The sequence below is a fragment of the Brassica oleracea genome, chromosome C8, assembly GCF_000695525.1.
Source record: "Brassica oleracea var. oleracea cultivar TO1000 chromosome C8, BOL, whole genome shotgun sequence".
Lineage (NCBI taxonomy): Eukaryota > Viridiplantae > Streptophyta > Magnoliopsida > Brassicales > Brassicaceae > Brassica > Brassica oleracea.
In genome coordinates, this window is record NC_027755.1 from 35201064 (window position 1) to 35214597 (window position 13534).

Sequence of the window (13534 nt, forward strand, 5' to 3'; positions counted from 1 at the left end):
TGATCTTCCGATAAATTAATAGATGGCCTAGATGGAGTGCTTTTCCTCCAATCTTGTGGAGGTGTTTGTCCATATCTATAACCATCTTGCTATCTTGTGGAACGGTCCGTTCGGGGCCTGAAGATGCAGCAGGATTCATTTCGACGAGTTTCTGAGGTGCGGATTGGATGTCAATGTCACAATTTAAGGTGTTTCTATGATGTCCGACCATGTCGTGAAAGCTACACTGACACATTCAAGCACCGTCTTGAGTTCGATGTCATCTTCTTCTTTTGAAGACTTATCTTTTTTGTCTTATGCTATTATAGTTTATGATTTCAATCAAAGAGGATGGACAATTTCCTCTGTTATTTGTAATCAAGCAAGTTGAAGTTAATGAAAAAGTTGTGTTTGAAAGAAGAAGAAGAAAAAGATGGCCTAGATATTTTTTGCTTCACTTTTTTTGCCTCTTTTGATTAACAAATGGGAAAATTAATATTCAACAAGATATCAATTTACATTAATGATCAACGGTCGTTGTTATCCCCTTTAGTCTCAACCACTGATTGAGACAAGAACTTCGCTACGAAATACATCAAACACCGAACACACGTGGTAGTAGTGCATGTGTGAAAAAAAATCCTATAATGAAAACGACAGCAAATCCAAGAAAATGGTGTCGTTTCAGTCTCTACAGATACTGAAACTTCAAAGAAGGCTTAAACCATTGCGAGTCTCAGGTTCCTTACAAAATCCTCAAGTGCATTTACTGAAAAGTCTTTCCCCATCTGCAATTAAAATTTAGTCAAATTCTCATCAATAACACTGTATTTTGTCACAGAATAGCACACAATGTGAAAAAAGCAGAAAATAACACTTATTAAACAAAAGAAATCATTAATCTTGAAATTATAAATGGAGTTGTACTATTTAGTGATTTTTACCCTTGTGTTTTATTTTGTGTCAAAAAGTTTGATTTGGAACTATTTGAGAATATTTCTCTATTTGTTAATTATCAGTATTTAGTAATATTTCATATAAACATCAATATAAATGAGTGATAAAATATTCCCTTTGATATTCAATATATATCAATTGCAAATGAGAATTGTTATTGAATGATTACCTGTGCAAGGATGGTGATGTCAAGAATCGAGTCCCCGAATGGCAATACATACTATTTTAGACACGCAGTTGAAAATTCTCGATCGTGTTTAGTATGTCAATCATGCTCCCTTTGCTTTTCTCGCAGTGGATTCGGATTAGAACTTCGTTTTGGGATACTTTAGCCTCTATTTCTGGCAACGGTTGACCAAACTGTTCATGATCTGAAGAAGAAGAAGATGATAGGAAAGTTCCTTCGTCGAAAAACACTTTAGATTTCTTCACAAGAATCATGGATTCCATATGTCTTGTTGCTTCTTTCTCTTCCTTGAGCTTTCTTATTTGTTCTTGGAGTTGTTTCAAACGTGAAATTGCGTCATCAAGAACCGTAATCTTGTCCGCCTGAAAAAACAAAGATGTTGAATTATCTCAAAATCAATTGACAATAACTTATAAATTACATTTTCACTGTGGGATTTAAAAATAATTATCAATTATATTATTATTTTTGCACTAAACTATCAATTACATTAGAAATTTTAAATTTGGCATCAGATAGTACCTTCGTAAGACCAGGAAGAAGTGCTGAGAGGGCAATGAATTTTTCGGAAAGCTTCTCACGACGCTCTCTCTCGGCTATAACATGTTCTTTGGCGAAAACTGGAGATCTTTTGGCAGGAGAACATGATTTTCTTTTGGTTCCACGTCTGGCCAATTGATCCATAATGATATCTTCCCTAGCTGGAGAAGAAGAAACATTACTAGAAAAATAAAAAAAAATCACTCGTGGCTTGTTATTGATCTTCACCACAGGCTTCGGTTTCTCATTGAGGTAATTAAGAGGAACTTGATGCTCAATAAACTGAGCTCTTTCTGTATGTATGCTCGCTTCAACAGGCGATACATTAGTTTCTTCATAAATATTAAAATCGAAATCAATGTCTTCGGGTGAGAAGTCGGTTAAGAAGAAGTCTTCATCCATGTCCGAATTGAGAAAGAACCGATGTAGAAAAAATAAAATATTTCCTGATAAAGAAAAGATTTTAAACACAAATCTAGAGATATGTATTGTGTTATTTATCCAAAAAGTTCATGAGAAGAAAGTGTTTCCAGGTGCTATACTTTATATATTGACAACAGACGCGGCTTTGTTTTTTTCTTTCTCCCGTAATAACGTTGACCAGATTGGTGTATAATGCATAACACGTGACGTTAATGTCCTATGTAAATAATTATGGTCGAAATTAGAAGTCTTCTTTCGTATAATTTGTTGGCTTCTAGAGGTCCGAGATCCGATGTTCGGTCGCACACGTCCTGGTTGAACGAGTGCGATGACTGTATGCTTATGTTTCTTTCGGTTACAAATTATTGAGTTCGACACGGTAATGTTGAGTTCCGAAGTTTGGACCCAATTAAACCATCAGCTCGGTCAACAAACTTTATCATAGGCGCCTCTTTGTAGGCAAAGTTAGAGCTTGAGATTCACCTAGTCTCTTTGATAAGTTTTGTTGGGTTTAAAACTGATTGTGCTTGTTTCATCGCCATATCAAGTCAGATAGGACTTCGTACTCTTAATATTGCCTACGGTTCTGGAGCTTCTCACCTAAGGCTCTTGCCATTCAGCATTCCAATATCTACTTATAGGTGTATCAACGTCGTTTTCGGCTATCAATTGTTCTTTCGAACAATCGCCATGGAACAAAAGTGGAGCTTCCCTTTGGGTTTCTTCGTTTCGCTAAGCATGACTCGCCCCTAGATGATTCTATCTTTAGTTGTTTTATAATGTTTTCTAACTTCATTCTACTGTTGAGCATGTCTCCGGGATTTTCTGTTTCAGTTGTAAACTTTTATGTTCTTTGAGTTTTTTAATATAAGTTTGGTGTTAAAAAAAAAAAAAGTCCTACATCATCACCATGTTTGCTGCGTCAACGAGCAAGGAAAAAAAAACGGCACCAGTATTTTGAAAACATATATGTCGAATTTTAATAATAGATTTGGTTTTGATATTATTTTCATAAATATGAACACATGCTTAAAACACGTATAGTCCATGACTCCATATATATATGTCAATTAGGATAAAGTGTAAGGTCCGTGTTCTGCTGACTGAGCTAATGAGTGAATGTTGAAATTTTGTCCAAATGTTAGGCCACGTACATGGTTTCAACGGTCATTTCTTTATCAACACCCTACTTTTCTCTTTTTAAAATTTCACATCAGATCTTATTTCTTTCATCTCATTTATTCAATTCTCATTTCTTTTTAACTTTCTACAATGATTTGTTTTAAAAAATTCGACACCCTATCCTATTATTTTTAATTTATATATTTAATTTTTAAAACATAAAAATTATATATCAATAACTTTAAAAACTAAAATAACATATAAAAATTATTATTAAGATCCATTTAACAAAGTTAAAACATTAAAATAGTTGATTATAATGAAAAATGACGTTTTTTCTATATCCAAATGAAATGAGAGCTATTTATAGATAAAAAAAATCTTAAATTTTAATATAGTTTTAATATTTTTAGAAAATGTTTTATTATATAATAAATGCTTTCAAATTATTGAGTGAGAATAAAAATCAAAAGAAATCTACATAGTCAATGATATTTTTTTTGCCCAATCATGAGTGACATGTGACAGCGCGGGACCACAATTTTTTTTTTAACAGTTGAAACTTTACAACAACTTGTTGAATCCACGTAGATAGACACAATGTTTCAACAACCTCATTGGAAAGTTTTCAACACCTCCGTTACATGGCCTGGAGGTTTTTCCATATGAAGTGATGAGTTTGGAGTAAACCCGATTAAACTGAGCTGAAAATCTTCAAATTAAGATTTTTGAACCGAAGTGATGGTTATTCAGGAATTGGTTAACTATTTGTAAAATAATATATTTTATATATTATCATCAAATATAAAAGAGTTCGTATTATTTATTATTCCGAGAGCTCTACAAGAAATTATTTGCAACTATAAATGGTAAAAATTATGGGGTATGTATATATAACTACAGTACATTCTATAAATTAAAACTTGATTAGATAATAAACTTGATAATTAGAAACAATTATGCTTACCACTCAATGCTGTTTAATGATAAACCGTAGGCAATCTTTTTTTTTTATTGTAACACTACTTTCGCTAATACTTAAAACATTCGGACTACACTTTCAAGCAGGAATAATCCTGGTTCTACCAACAGTACAAGAGACAATACAACATAAATGATAAGAGTAGAGAAACCTCTAGGATAAATTGATGGTGAATTCTGAATAAGGCTTGAATGCGTTGAAATAAAGTTTATGGCAAAGCCTGATAGTTGAAACTTAGTCACATTAAATCGTGACGTTGATAGCCAATCTACACCTCGGAATATCGTCGAAACGAAATCCTTGCATCTTCAGGCCCCGTACGAACCTCTCCACAAGATAACAAAACGGTTAGAGATTTTGACAACTTCATCTGCTTTACAGTAGGAGAGATGACACTTCTCATGGAGAAGGTCTTAGATGATGGTATTGGTGAATCCACTGACAACCACAAAAGTAAGGTTCGCTTCTGAATCACCAATCTGATCACTAGACTCCCCTTGTACTTTCACCAGATTTTGTCTAAGAAAGATTAGAACCGAGCTTAAGCTAAGATTACACGACGTACTTGACGCCACGGGCTAAGAAAAACTAGCACCATTTTTGGCACCTATGGTTCTCTTCTTAGCATATCTGTGCGTGACAAGTATAAGTAATTCGAACAAGCTAATTGTTTTCTTCTTTGTTATTCATCAGTTTCATGGCTCTCCGAGAGGAATTATCTGAGGTGTCCTTTTTTATTCAACTTGTTGACCTCCCCTATTTTTAATGAGCTGCACTCTTCATTTTGTGACCAATGTCATTATGACATTCACACCATTTATTTGCATTCTTGTATGTTTTTGATATTCAAATCTTCTAAATTTTCAGATAATTTTTTTTGTAGAAAAAATCTAACGATAAAATATTAAAACTGAATTAGTGGGAGGAACAAAAACCATTTTACATTACATACATCATGGCACCATTGCGTTGATAACATATGTAGACATAAATGAAGTTTGAGTCTTGGGGACATTATTACAAAGACTGAAATTATTTGGTGGCAAAGAAAGAATTAAAATCTTCCTTGTTTGAAGCATGCTAATTGTGAGTTGAGTCTCCTTGTCCAATATCGCTGGTGAGTAAGAAACCATAAGATATATAAGAGAGTGGATACATCATAGTGTGATGGGTTGGTCTCCTTCAAGCTCCGATATAACAATCAACGAGTCTGTCATTTCGAGTGAGATAGGTTCTGTCTTTGGAACTGGATTGATTACCTTGCAACACCACAAATTATATAAAACAAACAGTTACATAAATGTTAGTGGAAAGAAATATGTTTTATTTTTTTGTTTCAGATTCACCTTTTTACCGCCTTTTATGTATCCTATAGCGACTTCTCTCCTTAACCATGCTCGCTCTGATAGCTCAGTGAATGAAGGGTTCTCTCCATCTTTCATGTATAGCTCAATGTCCTGTGTGTCTCAAGTACATTAGTTATTTTCAGAACTACAATATTTTTTTAGGGAAGAAGAGACGTGTTTTTTCACCTTTATGTAAATCTCATCGCCTTCTGCGTTTAGAATGTCCTTCCACACCTCGTTCAATTCGCTGTTTCCAGCAACTGAATATAAAAGAAGAATAGTATTGCTATTGTTTGGACTTTGGTTAGTTAAAACACACAAGAATGAAATGTATAACCTTGTGCTGTTACAAGGCTCATCACTTCCTCTACTGCTATGTAAGTTAGAGACGGTTTGATTCTTGTTATCTGCAAATGTTTTTAATTTCTATAATGTTTTCAGCTAAATTAGCTTAATCCGTAACAGATGCAAAACCATTTCAACTGATTACCTGCTTGCCGAGTTTCGAATCAACGATTTCAGAGGCAAGATTTTGTACCTAGAGAAACAAAATCCCTTTTAGCAAAGATTGCATTAGGATGTAATGAAAAAAGTCAGTAGATTACATTTACTCCAAGCTTGTTGCAGATGCTTTCAGCAAGAAGAAGAGAGTAAGCGGATTGTGTGTCTGCTCTAGATGGATCTAAAAGGACAGAACAATATTTGTTAGCATCAAGAAGACACTACTTCAAACTTGTATGTTCTTGATTACCTCCAAGAAGCCATTCTTTATCAGATATTACAAGGATAGACAGAGGAATAGGTTCTTCGTCTTTTCGGTATTTAGTTTGCATATGCATTATAGTTTCCTTTAATGTATCATAGTTCATCGGATTCCCAACCTGCAGAAGAATTCAAAAGACATATCAAATAAATTTTGAAGCTATCTTCTTGTTACATGCAGCTAAAAATTGATATTTTACCCTATGGGAAACTTGTATGTTCTTGATTTTCCCTGAACCGATACCATCACCCACTCTTCCTCTGTCCTCTATTGATACATCAGACAATATTTCCAATGAACTTCCTGGACCAAGATAGTTATCAAACTCTTCAATCATATCTACAACATCCTCACGCCAACCAAGTAGAAGTATAGTTTCTCTTGGTCCTTCCACGGAATCTGATGATCCCTATGTCCCAAAACCATAGAAATGAAAAGGCAAAACTCTCAAAATTTCAAGAATATTATATTGTCCAAGCATTGTGGGGGGAGGGAGGGCAGTTTTGAGAGTCAGACCTTTGATAAGAACATCTTAGAACGCTTTATAATCTTTTCTAGCCGTGATTGCTTACGAGTTTCGTGCTCATCATCTACGGAAATGTTCTCAATTTCAATGTCTTTAGATAAAAGTTGCTTCTTTCTCCAACTGAGTGGTGCAATGAACAATACTTTGTCTGTTTCCATGAGCTTTTCGTCATCGTCCGGGTGGAAATTCACTTTACCATCTCGAAAAAGACCACAGACCACAACCTAAAAAGAACAATAATACATTAAGTTGGTAAAAGACCAAAATATCAATGATATAGTCAATTCATACCTCCTGGAACCCAAGTCTTATCTGTCTATACTTCATCCCAGCTAGATTTGGGAAACTAGAAAGATTAAATACATTTTCTGCAATCATTAAACTTTGTATTAGCATTAGATCTTGAATACAAAAAAAAAATTCAAAACAATGTAAGCAGGACTGTACTTGAGTAATTGAGTAGGTGTCTGTAGATCTTTATGAGGTCTTTTTGACGTGAACATTGGACAAACAACTTAGAGGTAATATTTTCAACCGGTTCAACTTTCATTCCTGAAATGGACTTGAGGAGATCATGCATACTAGAGCTTGATACCTACATTCATTTCCACAAGCACTATTAACAGAATAAAACAACAAGATATCATCTTCAGTAGGATAATTTACCTCTACAATAGTTGGGATGGATTCGATTCTTCGTATAGGTTGTAGGGCTAATACAGAAAGAAATGCTTCTGTATCAATGTGGTACCTGAAATACAATGTTTAACTTGTTTGATTACTCTTTTACAAAGTACATTAGATCACTGGTATAGATTCTTTATATTTTCCTCAGTCACATGTTACTTTCTGACACTTCAAAAAAATGTCCTTACCCATCACTTTTGGTTGGTAGTATGATGATGGCACGGGCCGTAGAGGCGGAAGCCCTCTCAAATGATTTCGTCATTTTAAGATTACAACTGCACTGGTTGAAGCATACAATCAGCTCTGTATAAGATAAACTGCAAGCCAACAAGATCAGCTGACTACTTTACCTCTTTGTAAGTATGTCAATATGATTAAAATCTGTGTTGAATTCATCAGCTAGTTTTTCCATCTGATCCCTTGGAGTATCAGACATAAGCACAAGTGTCTGCTTACTGTAAGAGCAGGTAACAAGGAAACTAATCAGACAAAAGTTACTATCACTTGGAAGATATATATATATATATATAGAGTGAACAAACTTACCTAGCTGTGGCAGTACCTAAGCGGACAGCATGCTGATGATGACTGTTGAGTTGCTTTAGTATGAAAGGAAGATGACTGTTGATTCCACAAATGATGATATGATCAGTGTCTATGACTTGAATCTGTGCACCTTCTCTTAGCCTTTGCATATTATCCTGCTCAGAGACAAATCCATCAAGGAACTTGCAACTTTAATTTCTCAATAGTATCTAAGTGTCTATCTCAAGAACTTATATACCCGAAGTTGTTCTGTCATTGTGCTTAAAAGCTGAGAATAAAACAATATCCCCCAAATGGCTAGGACAAATCCAATGACTTTCTCAACACGCGACTTTTGCTGCAGTTTTTTTTTTCCAGAAAAAACATCATAAGGCCTTTTAGTTGCATAGAAGAACTCCATAGCATAAGTTATAATTAATATATTTTGGAGACGTTAAAGAAGATAAATCTTGAACCTCTAGATGTGAATCAGCACAAACAAGGCATGCCCAAGCATCCCAGAGGCAGTCTTCGAAGGATTGATCCTCTTTCCTTCACAAAACAAAAAGGCAATAGCATTGAAGGTTGTACATGAAACCTGGATAGATCTATCCAGGGAGATAACATAATCGAAGAAATAAGCCTATAAATACTTTAAATCAAGACAAAAAAGACTTCGAAAAGTCTCATAAGCACTATTGAAACCATGTTAGAAAGTGGTAAATTCCAGAATATATCAAAACCACAGAATGGAAAATATAGTCTAGTATATGTGAACTGTTGACAAAAACCATATGGTAGGTTACCTGAATTTGAAAAATAGGATTCCTCCGATCATGACAAACGATAGGCATGCTATCACAAGCACCACCAGGGACCTTATATAGCCATCAGAATGAATGTCAATATTCACAAAGAAAGAAAGAAAATACAAACTAATTATGAATATAATGCTTATCCTAAGCACAGTGAAACTGACAATAATAGTCAGCAAAAATCTATGTATTACATTTTGCGATCCTGACTATGTAAAAGTAAAACAAAATGTTTTCTTTAGTTAGTAACTGAAACAGAGTTTGGTATTCTGTTAAAAGTAGTTATTTCGGTTAGTCCAGCTCACATTAACATTATCTATATAACATTTCAACAAACTCTATTAGTACCATTTGTACATACAAATATACTAAACCAAGGGAGATGCTTCAACTAAATCTCACAGATTATAGAAGTAATGGTTGAGGAAACACATACGTAGCAACGTTCTTCTCGAGCCGAATATTGAACAGGAAAAAGAACCTTGCAAGACTCCATTTGATACCACTTAAAGAAGGTTTATTTAGAGAGTTTGATGCACAAGCAAAAGGCAAGCCAACCCCTACTGAGTTCTGAATGTGGCGTGGAAGCTCATGGATGATCTTTTGCACAATTCTCGACATCACATACAGTGGGATGCATCCTAGTACAAGTTTATATTGGAGACTCTGCAATATATATATATTAAGAGAGATTATACCATAAAGCATATATATATATATATATATATATGTATATGGATATATTTTTTTGGATATGGAGATTTTCTTCTTGATAATTTAACAAGAAAGCTAAAGCATTGAACACAAAAAGACAAAGACATGACATGAAGCATTGAACACTAGACATGGTTTAGCTTCTTCACCTTATGGATTTTGGATTTGAAATCATTAGGTAGATTCAAGTTGAAACTAGACGACTCTCTGTCTCCTGTCTTTTGACATTTGACTCTGAAGGTTCCTGTAATAATGAAAGTATGAGTCCTTGTTGAGAGGAAGGACATTGAGACGTGGAATATGTTTCAGTTTCAGAGCCTCCTCACCCCGGGATCTAAAAGAATCAATTCTACTTGAAGGCAGAGAGTGCAAACTCAATCTTCTGCAACAAAGACAATTTTGAGCGATATATCTTGTAAACACACAGGCACCAGCATGGAAGCAATTGTTTTTCAGAAAGTTGAAACTATAAGACGAAGAAAAAGAAGAAAACAAATTTAAAACCTGTTAAAAGAAGTGAAACCATCATGTCTTGAAGCTTGTGAAGGTAGAAGAATCAATGTCTTCCAGCTAAACAACTGAACAGCCACCATTTGATTTATCTTCTCTCTTCCTTTGATTTTGCTCCCATGGTTTTAAAAGACTATGATTTAAACTCTACATTTTTTTATCCGAGGGAAAATGGCCATTTTTTATTTTTATTTTCGGTTATTTGGATAAAATAAAAAAAATAACCGAAGACATGAGCGTATTTAGATAAGCATTTGAAGTTTTGAACTCATTCATTGGTTCTGAACGTTTCTTTCCTTTGGAGAAAGATCAACTACCAGTAGGACTATTTACACTTGGTAAAATGCGCTTTCTGATGCTTACTTACAAATTAATTCATATTATCATCTAAATTGATACTAAAAACTCTAGTGTGTTGTTGTTTTTATTGAAATTTGTTTTTTCATCAATAGGAATTTAAGGGTTGATTTTAATAGTTGTGGTTTTCGTAATATATATTTTTATAATTGAATGCATAACATCAATTTATGTTTTGTATGTCATTGTTATTGATTAATGGTTTTAGGGTGAAAGGCTTAACTGAGTTTCTGAATAAATCCTTAGTGGTTTTTGTACATATGTTCGGGGTTAAATTTATTAAATAAAAGCTTTGTCATCATTTGACTGACTGACTCTCACTATAGAAACCACAATTTCGGTTATCATACCAAATCAATCACGCTTTCAATATTTGCTTCATCACTATCCTACTTACTTTTTGTATCTTTCTTCGACATCCCTTTCTCGATTTTATGTACATATACTGATATATACTTATATGTATTATAATACGTATAAAAATATCTTTTATGTGCCTACTTTCACCAAAATATCTTTTATGTACCATATTATCTTGGCTTGTTTTTGTAAGTTGTCATATTTGTTGTTGACATGTGACGATCAAAATCTTGAAATGGACTTCCATGTGGGCACAAACGCTTTAGAGCCCAAAGGATAATGTTTTACTTCTTATGGCTGAACTTTTTTGTGTGTTTTTTTTTGCTAACTAACTTTATTGGTGTATGAAAAAATATTATTTTTTTTTTAACTGGGAAAAAATATTATATTCCCGAACTTGATTTAATATCTTTTACATATCCTCACAACCAAATCACAAAAGCTTATTGTTGTCCAATATAAGTCGATATAAACTACAATAAATTGGAAAAAAATACCGACGCTATATATATATATATATATATATATATATATCACAGGATATATCAGCCTGAAAATATTATATTTCTAAATTTCGTTTGTTATTTAATATTTTCAAAACTCCAAAGAATTCATCCATTTTTAAGAAACAAGCAACATCAGCTCGTACAACTTCGGAGATTGCTGTAACAGACATTAATGAATGGTTAAGATCATAGTGTTTTGGTGGATCTAATCAACCTCAGCCGATGCTATATGGGAATTCCAGATAACATAGGAGGTCTCCTCTTGATTCCGGAAATTTTAAATACAATTATGATGGCTTCCGCATCAACCACAAAGACACGTTCGGATAAGGAAAATCTTATCTAATTTTATGTGAAATTGTTACATCCTTGGATCACCTTATCACATAGCGTATCATTTTTTTTTGCTTATGGAAGGGTCCAGACTATGTAAGTGATTCATTACACGGTTTTTAATGACACAAACACACCTTAATTAATATGTAATGAAACATTATTACAATACCACAAAATAAAGTTCTTCTTTGCTTTTAAAAATGCAACTGTTAGGGCCAAAAAGTATCAATATAGGTTTTTTACTAAAATATAAGACACACAAAATATATTTAACAGTTTACAATTAAAATTTTGGATTTGCATTTATAATGTCTACTTTTAGGATTATTTTTTTACTACTGATTATTTTTGAAAAATAAATAAATATTATTTTAGAAAATCATGATATTTTTGAAACAAAAATTTTAAACTAGTGGTTTTAAAAATTGCTCATATATAAACCAATAAACATAGATCATAGATGTTGTTTGTATGTATTCATTGAAACTTGAAATTGTTAAATTATAAACTTACGCTCTACATAGTTCATGTTGATTGTTTGACATGGTTTATCAAAATAGTTGAGACAGTCATAGGCCAGATTTAGATTAATAGTTGGCATGTACTTTTTTTTTTTCCAATTAATCAGGAGGTGATCCGACGGCCGTGGCCAACCCACTAATCCTCCTGAGCCCGGAACCAGCCTGCGTCTGTACCCTCCAGGGGGCCTAAGTCATTCCGTAGCCAGGGCTCGAACTCGTGATGGCGGGCACCTCAGCCGAAGTTCCTTTACCACCAGACCACGAGGCCCGGTTAATTATAATTCAAGGCGGTCCATGTACACACCATACCGTATATATTAGGCTTATTTACTCCCATCAGACACGTATTCTCAATATCACGAGGTTAAAATTTATAGGTGAACATCTAATCCAAGTACATAAGTACTGTCTATTTTCTAATGACCATTTAACATTTGTTTCAGGCCAACTCCATTTGCTCTGCTTGCCCTATTGTAAATATTTGACACTGACGTCATCAGTCTATTAGATTCATAATTAACTTTCAACCCAAAAAACAAAAAAAAAACTCCCAACCATTGTGAACGAATACGGTAAGAAATTACATACATACATGAACAAAATCGAACTGAAACTGCTTGGAATATCATTTTACATTTTTTGTATGCGAAAACATATTCAAAGACGTGATTACACCGTTACTAGTAAAATAACAATATGATTTTTTTTTAGCAATAAACGGCTATTCTATTACTCATGAGGTGATCTGTGTAACTAGACCGGAATAGAATACCCAATAAAGCAAAGCGATCTATGAAAAGTACGAGCATTCCTAACTAGAGAATCAGCAATTTCATTATGCGTTCTGGGCACGTAGCTTATCTTGAAGTCCGAATAGCACATCTGAAGAATTTGAATGACCTCCAGTTCCGTTGAGAAGTTTGGCCAAGCTCGGGGGTCCTTTATCATTGTAAACAGGTTCTTGCAATCTGTCTCAAATCTTTGACAGGTTGAATGCTGAAGCATGCTCTCTATTGCCCATTTTAGCGCTTTCAGTTCCGAGTGTAATTAATGATGTTTCACGCCTTCTTAAGTTTCGTGTCCCCACACTACAAGAAAACATAATCTTAACGAGGACGGTTTTCCTCGCCAATTCGTCGTAAAAGAGGCTTTACGACGAATTAGCGAGGAAACGCGTTTGCTCGTTACACGTCTGTCGTAACACATATTTCCTCGCTAATTCGTCGTAACTTAGCGAGGAATATATTTCGTCGTAAAGACGAAGTAGGACGATTCGTCGTAAAGACCACGTCAATATTCCACGTAAGGACGTCGCTATAATACCTCGTAAATACCTCGAAAATAGTTTCTCGTAACCTACACGTAAATACCTTGAAAG

General features: G+C 34.1%; 2 protein-coding genes across 3 annotated transcripts; both read right to left on the minus strand.

Annotated features, from left to right (window-relative positions):
- Positions 1 to 419: 419 nt before the first annotated feature.
- On the minus strand, positions 420 to 2171 carry LOC106310604 (transcription factor bHLH19-like). Its single transcript, XM_013747830.1, has 3 exons — positions 1646 to 2171; positions 1106 to 1485; positions 420 to 767 (listed from the first exon to the last, which is right to left on the minus strand). The coding sequence occupies exons 1-2, from the start codon at positions 2063 to 2065 to the stop codon at positions 1162 to 1164; spliced, it is 744 nt and encodes a 247-aa protein (XP_013603284.1). The 5' UTR covers positions 2066 to 2171; the 3' UTR covers positions 420 to 767; positions 1106 to 1161.
- Positions 2172 to 5081: 2910 nt separating this feature from the next.
- Positions 5082 to 10348, minus strand: LOC106312554 (putative ion channel POLLUX-like 2). 2 transcript variants are annotated; one of them, XM_013750115.1, is made up of 22 exons: positions 10071 to 10348; positions 9893 to 9948; positions 9716 to 9810; positions 9289 to 9518; positions 8844 to 8915; positions 8514 to 8589; positions 8297 to 8395; positions 8059 to 8213; positions 7863 to 7967; positions 7701 to 7787; positions 7492 to 7576; positions 7273 to 7420; positions 7117 to 7193; positions 6816 to 7049; positions 6499 to 6708; positions 6288 to 6417; positions 6142 to 6218; positions 6027 to 6074; positions 5874 to 5943; positions 5723 to 5796; positions 5537 to 5647; positions 5082 to 5449 (listed from the first exon to the last, which is right to left on the minus strand). In XM_013750115.1, exons 1-22 carry the CDS (start codon positions 10157 to 10159, stop codon positions 5348 to 5350), a joined length of 2430 nt encoding a protein of 809 aa, XP_013605569.1. In that variant the 5' UTR covers positions 10160 to 10348; the 3' UTR covers positions 5082 to 5347. The 2 variants fall into 2 exon arrangements, with proteins under 2 accessions (XP_013605569.1, XP_013605570.1); XM_013750116.1 differs by having other exon boundaries at positions 9893 to 9945; positions 10071 to 10250.
- Positions 10349 to 13534: the final 3186 nt, after the last annotated feature.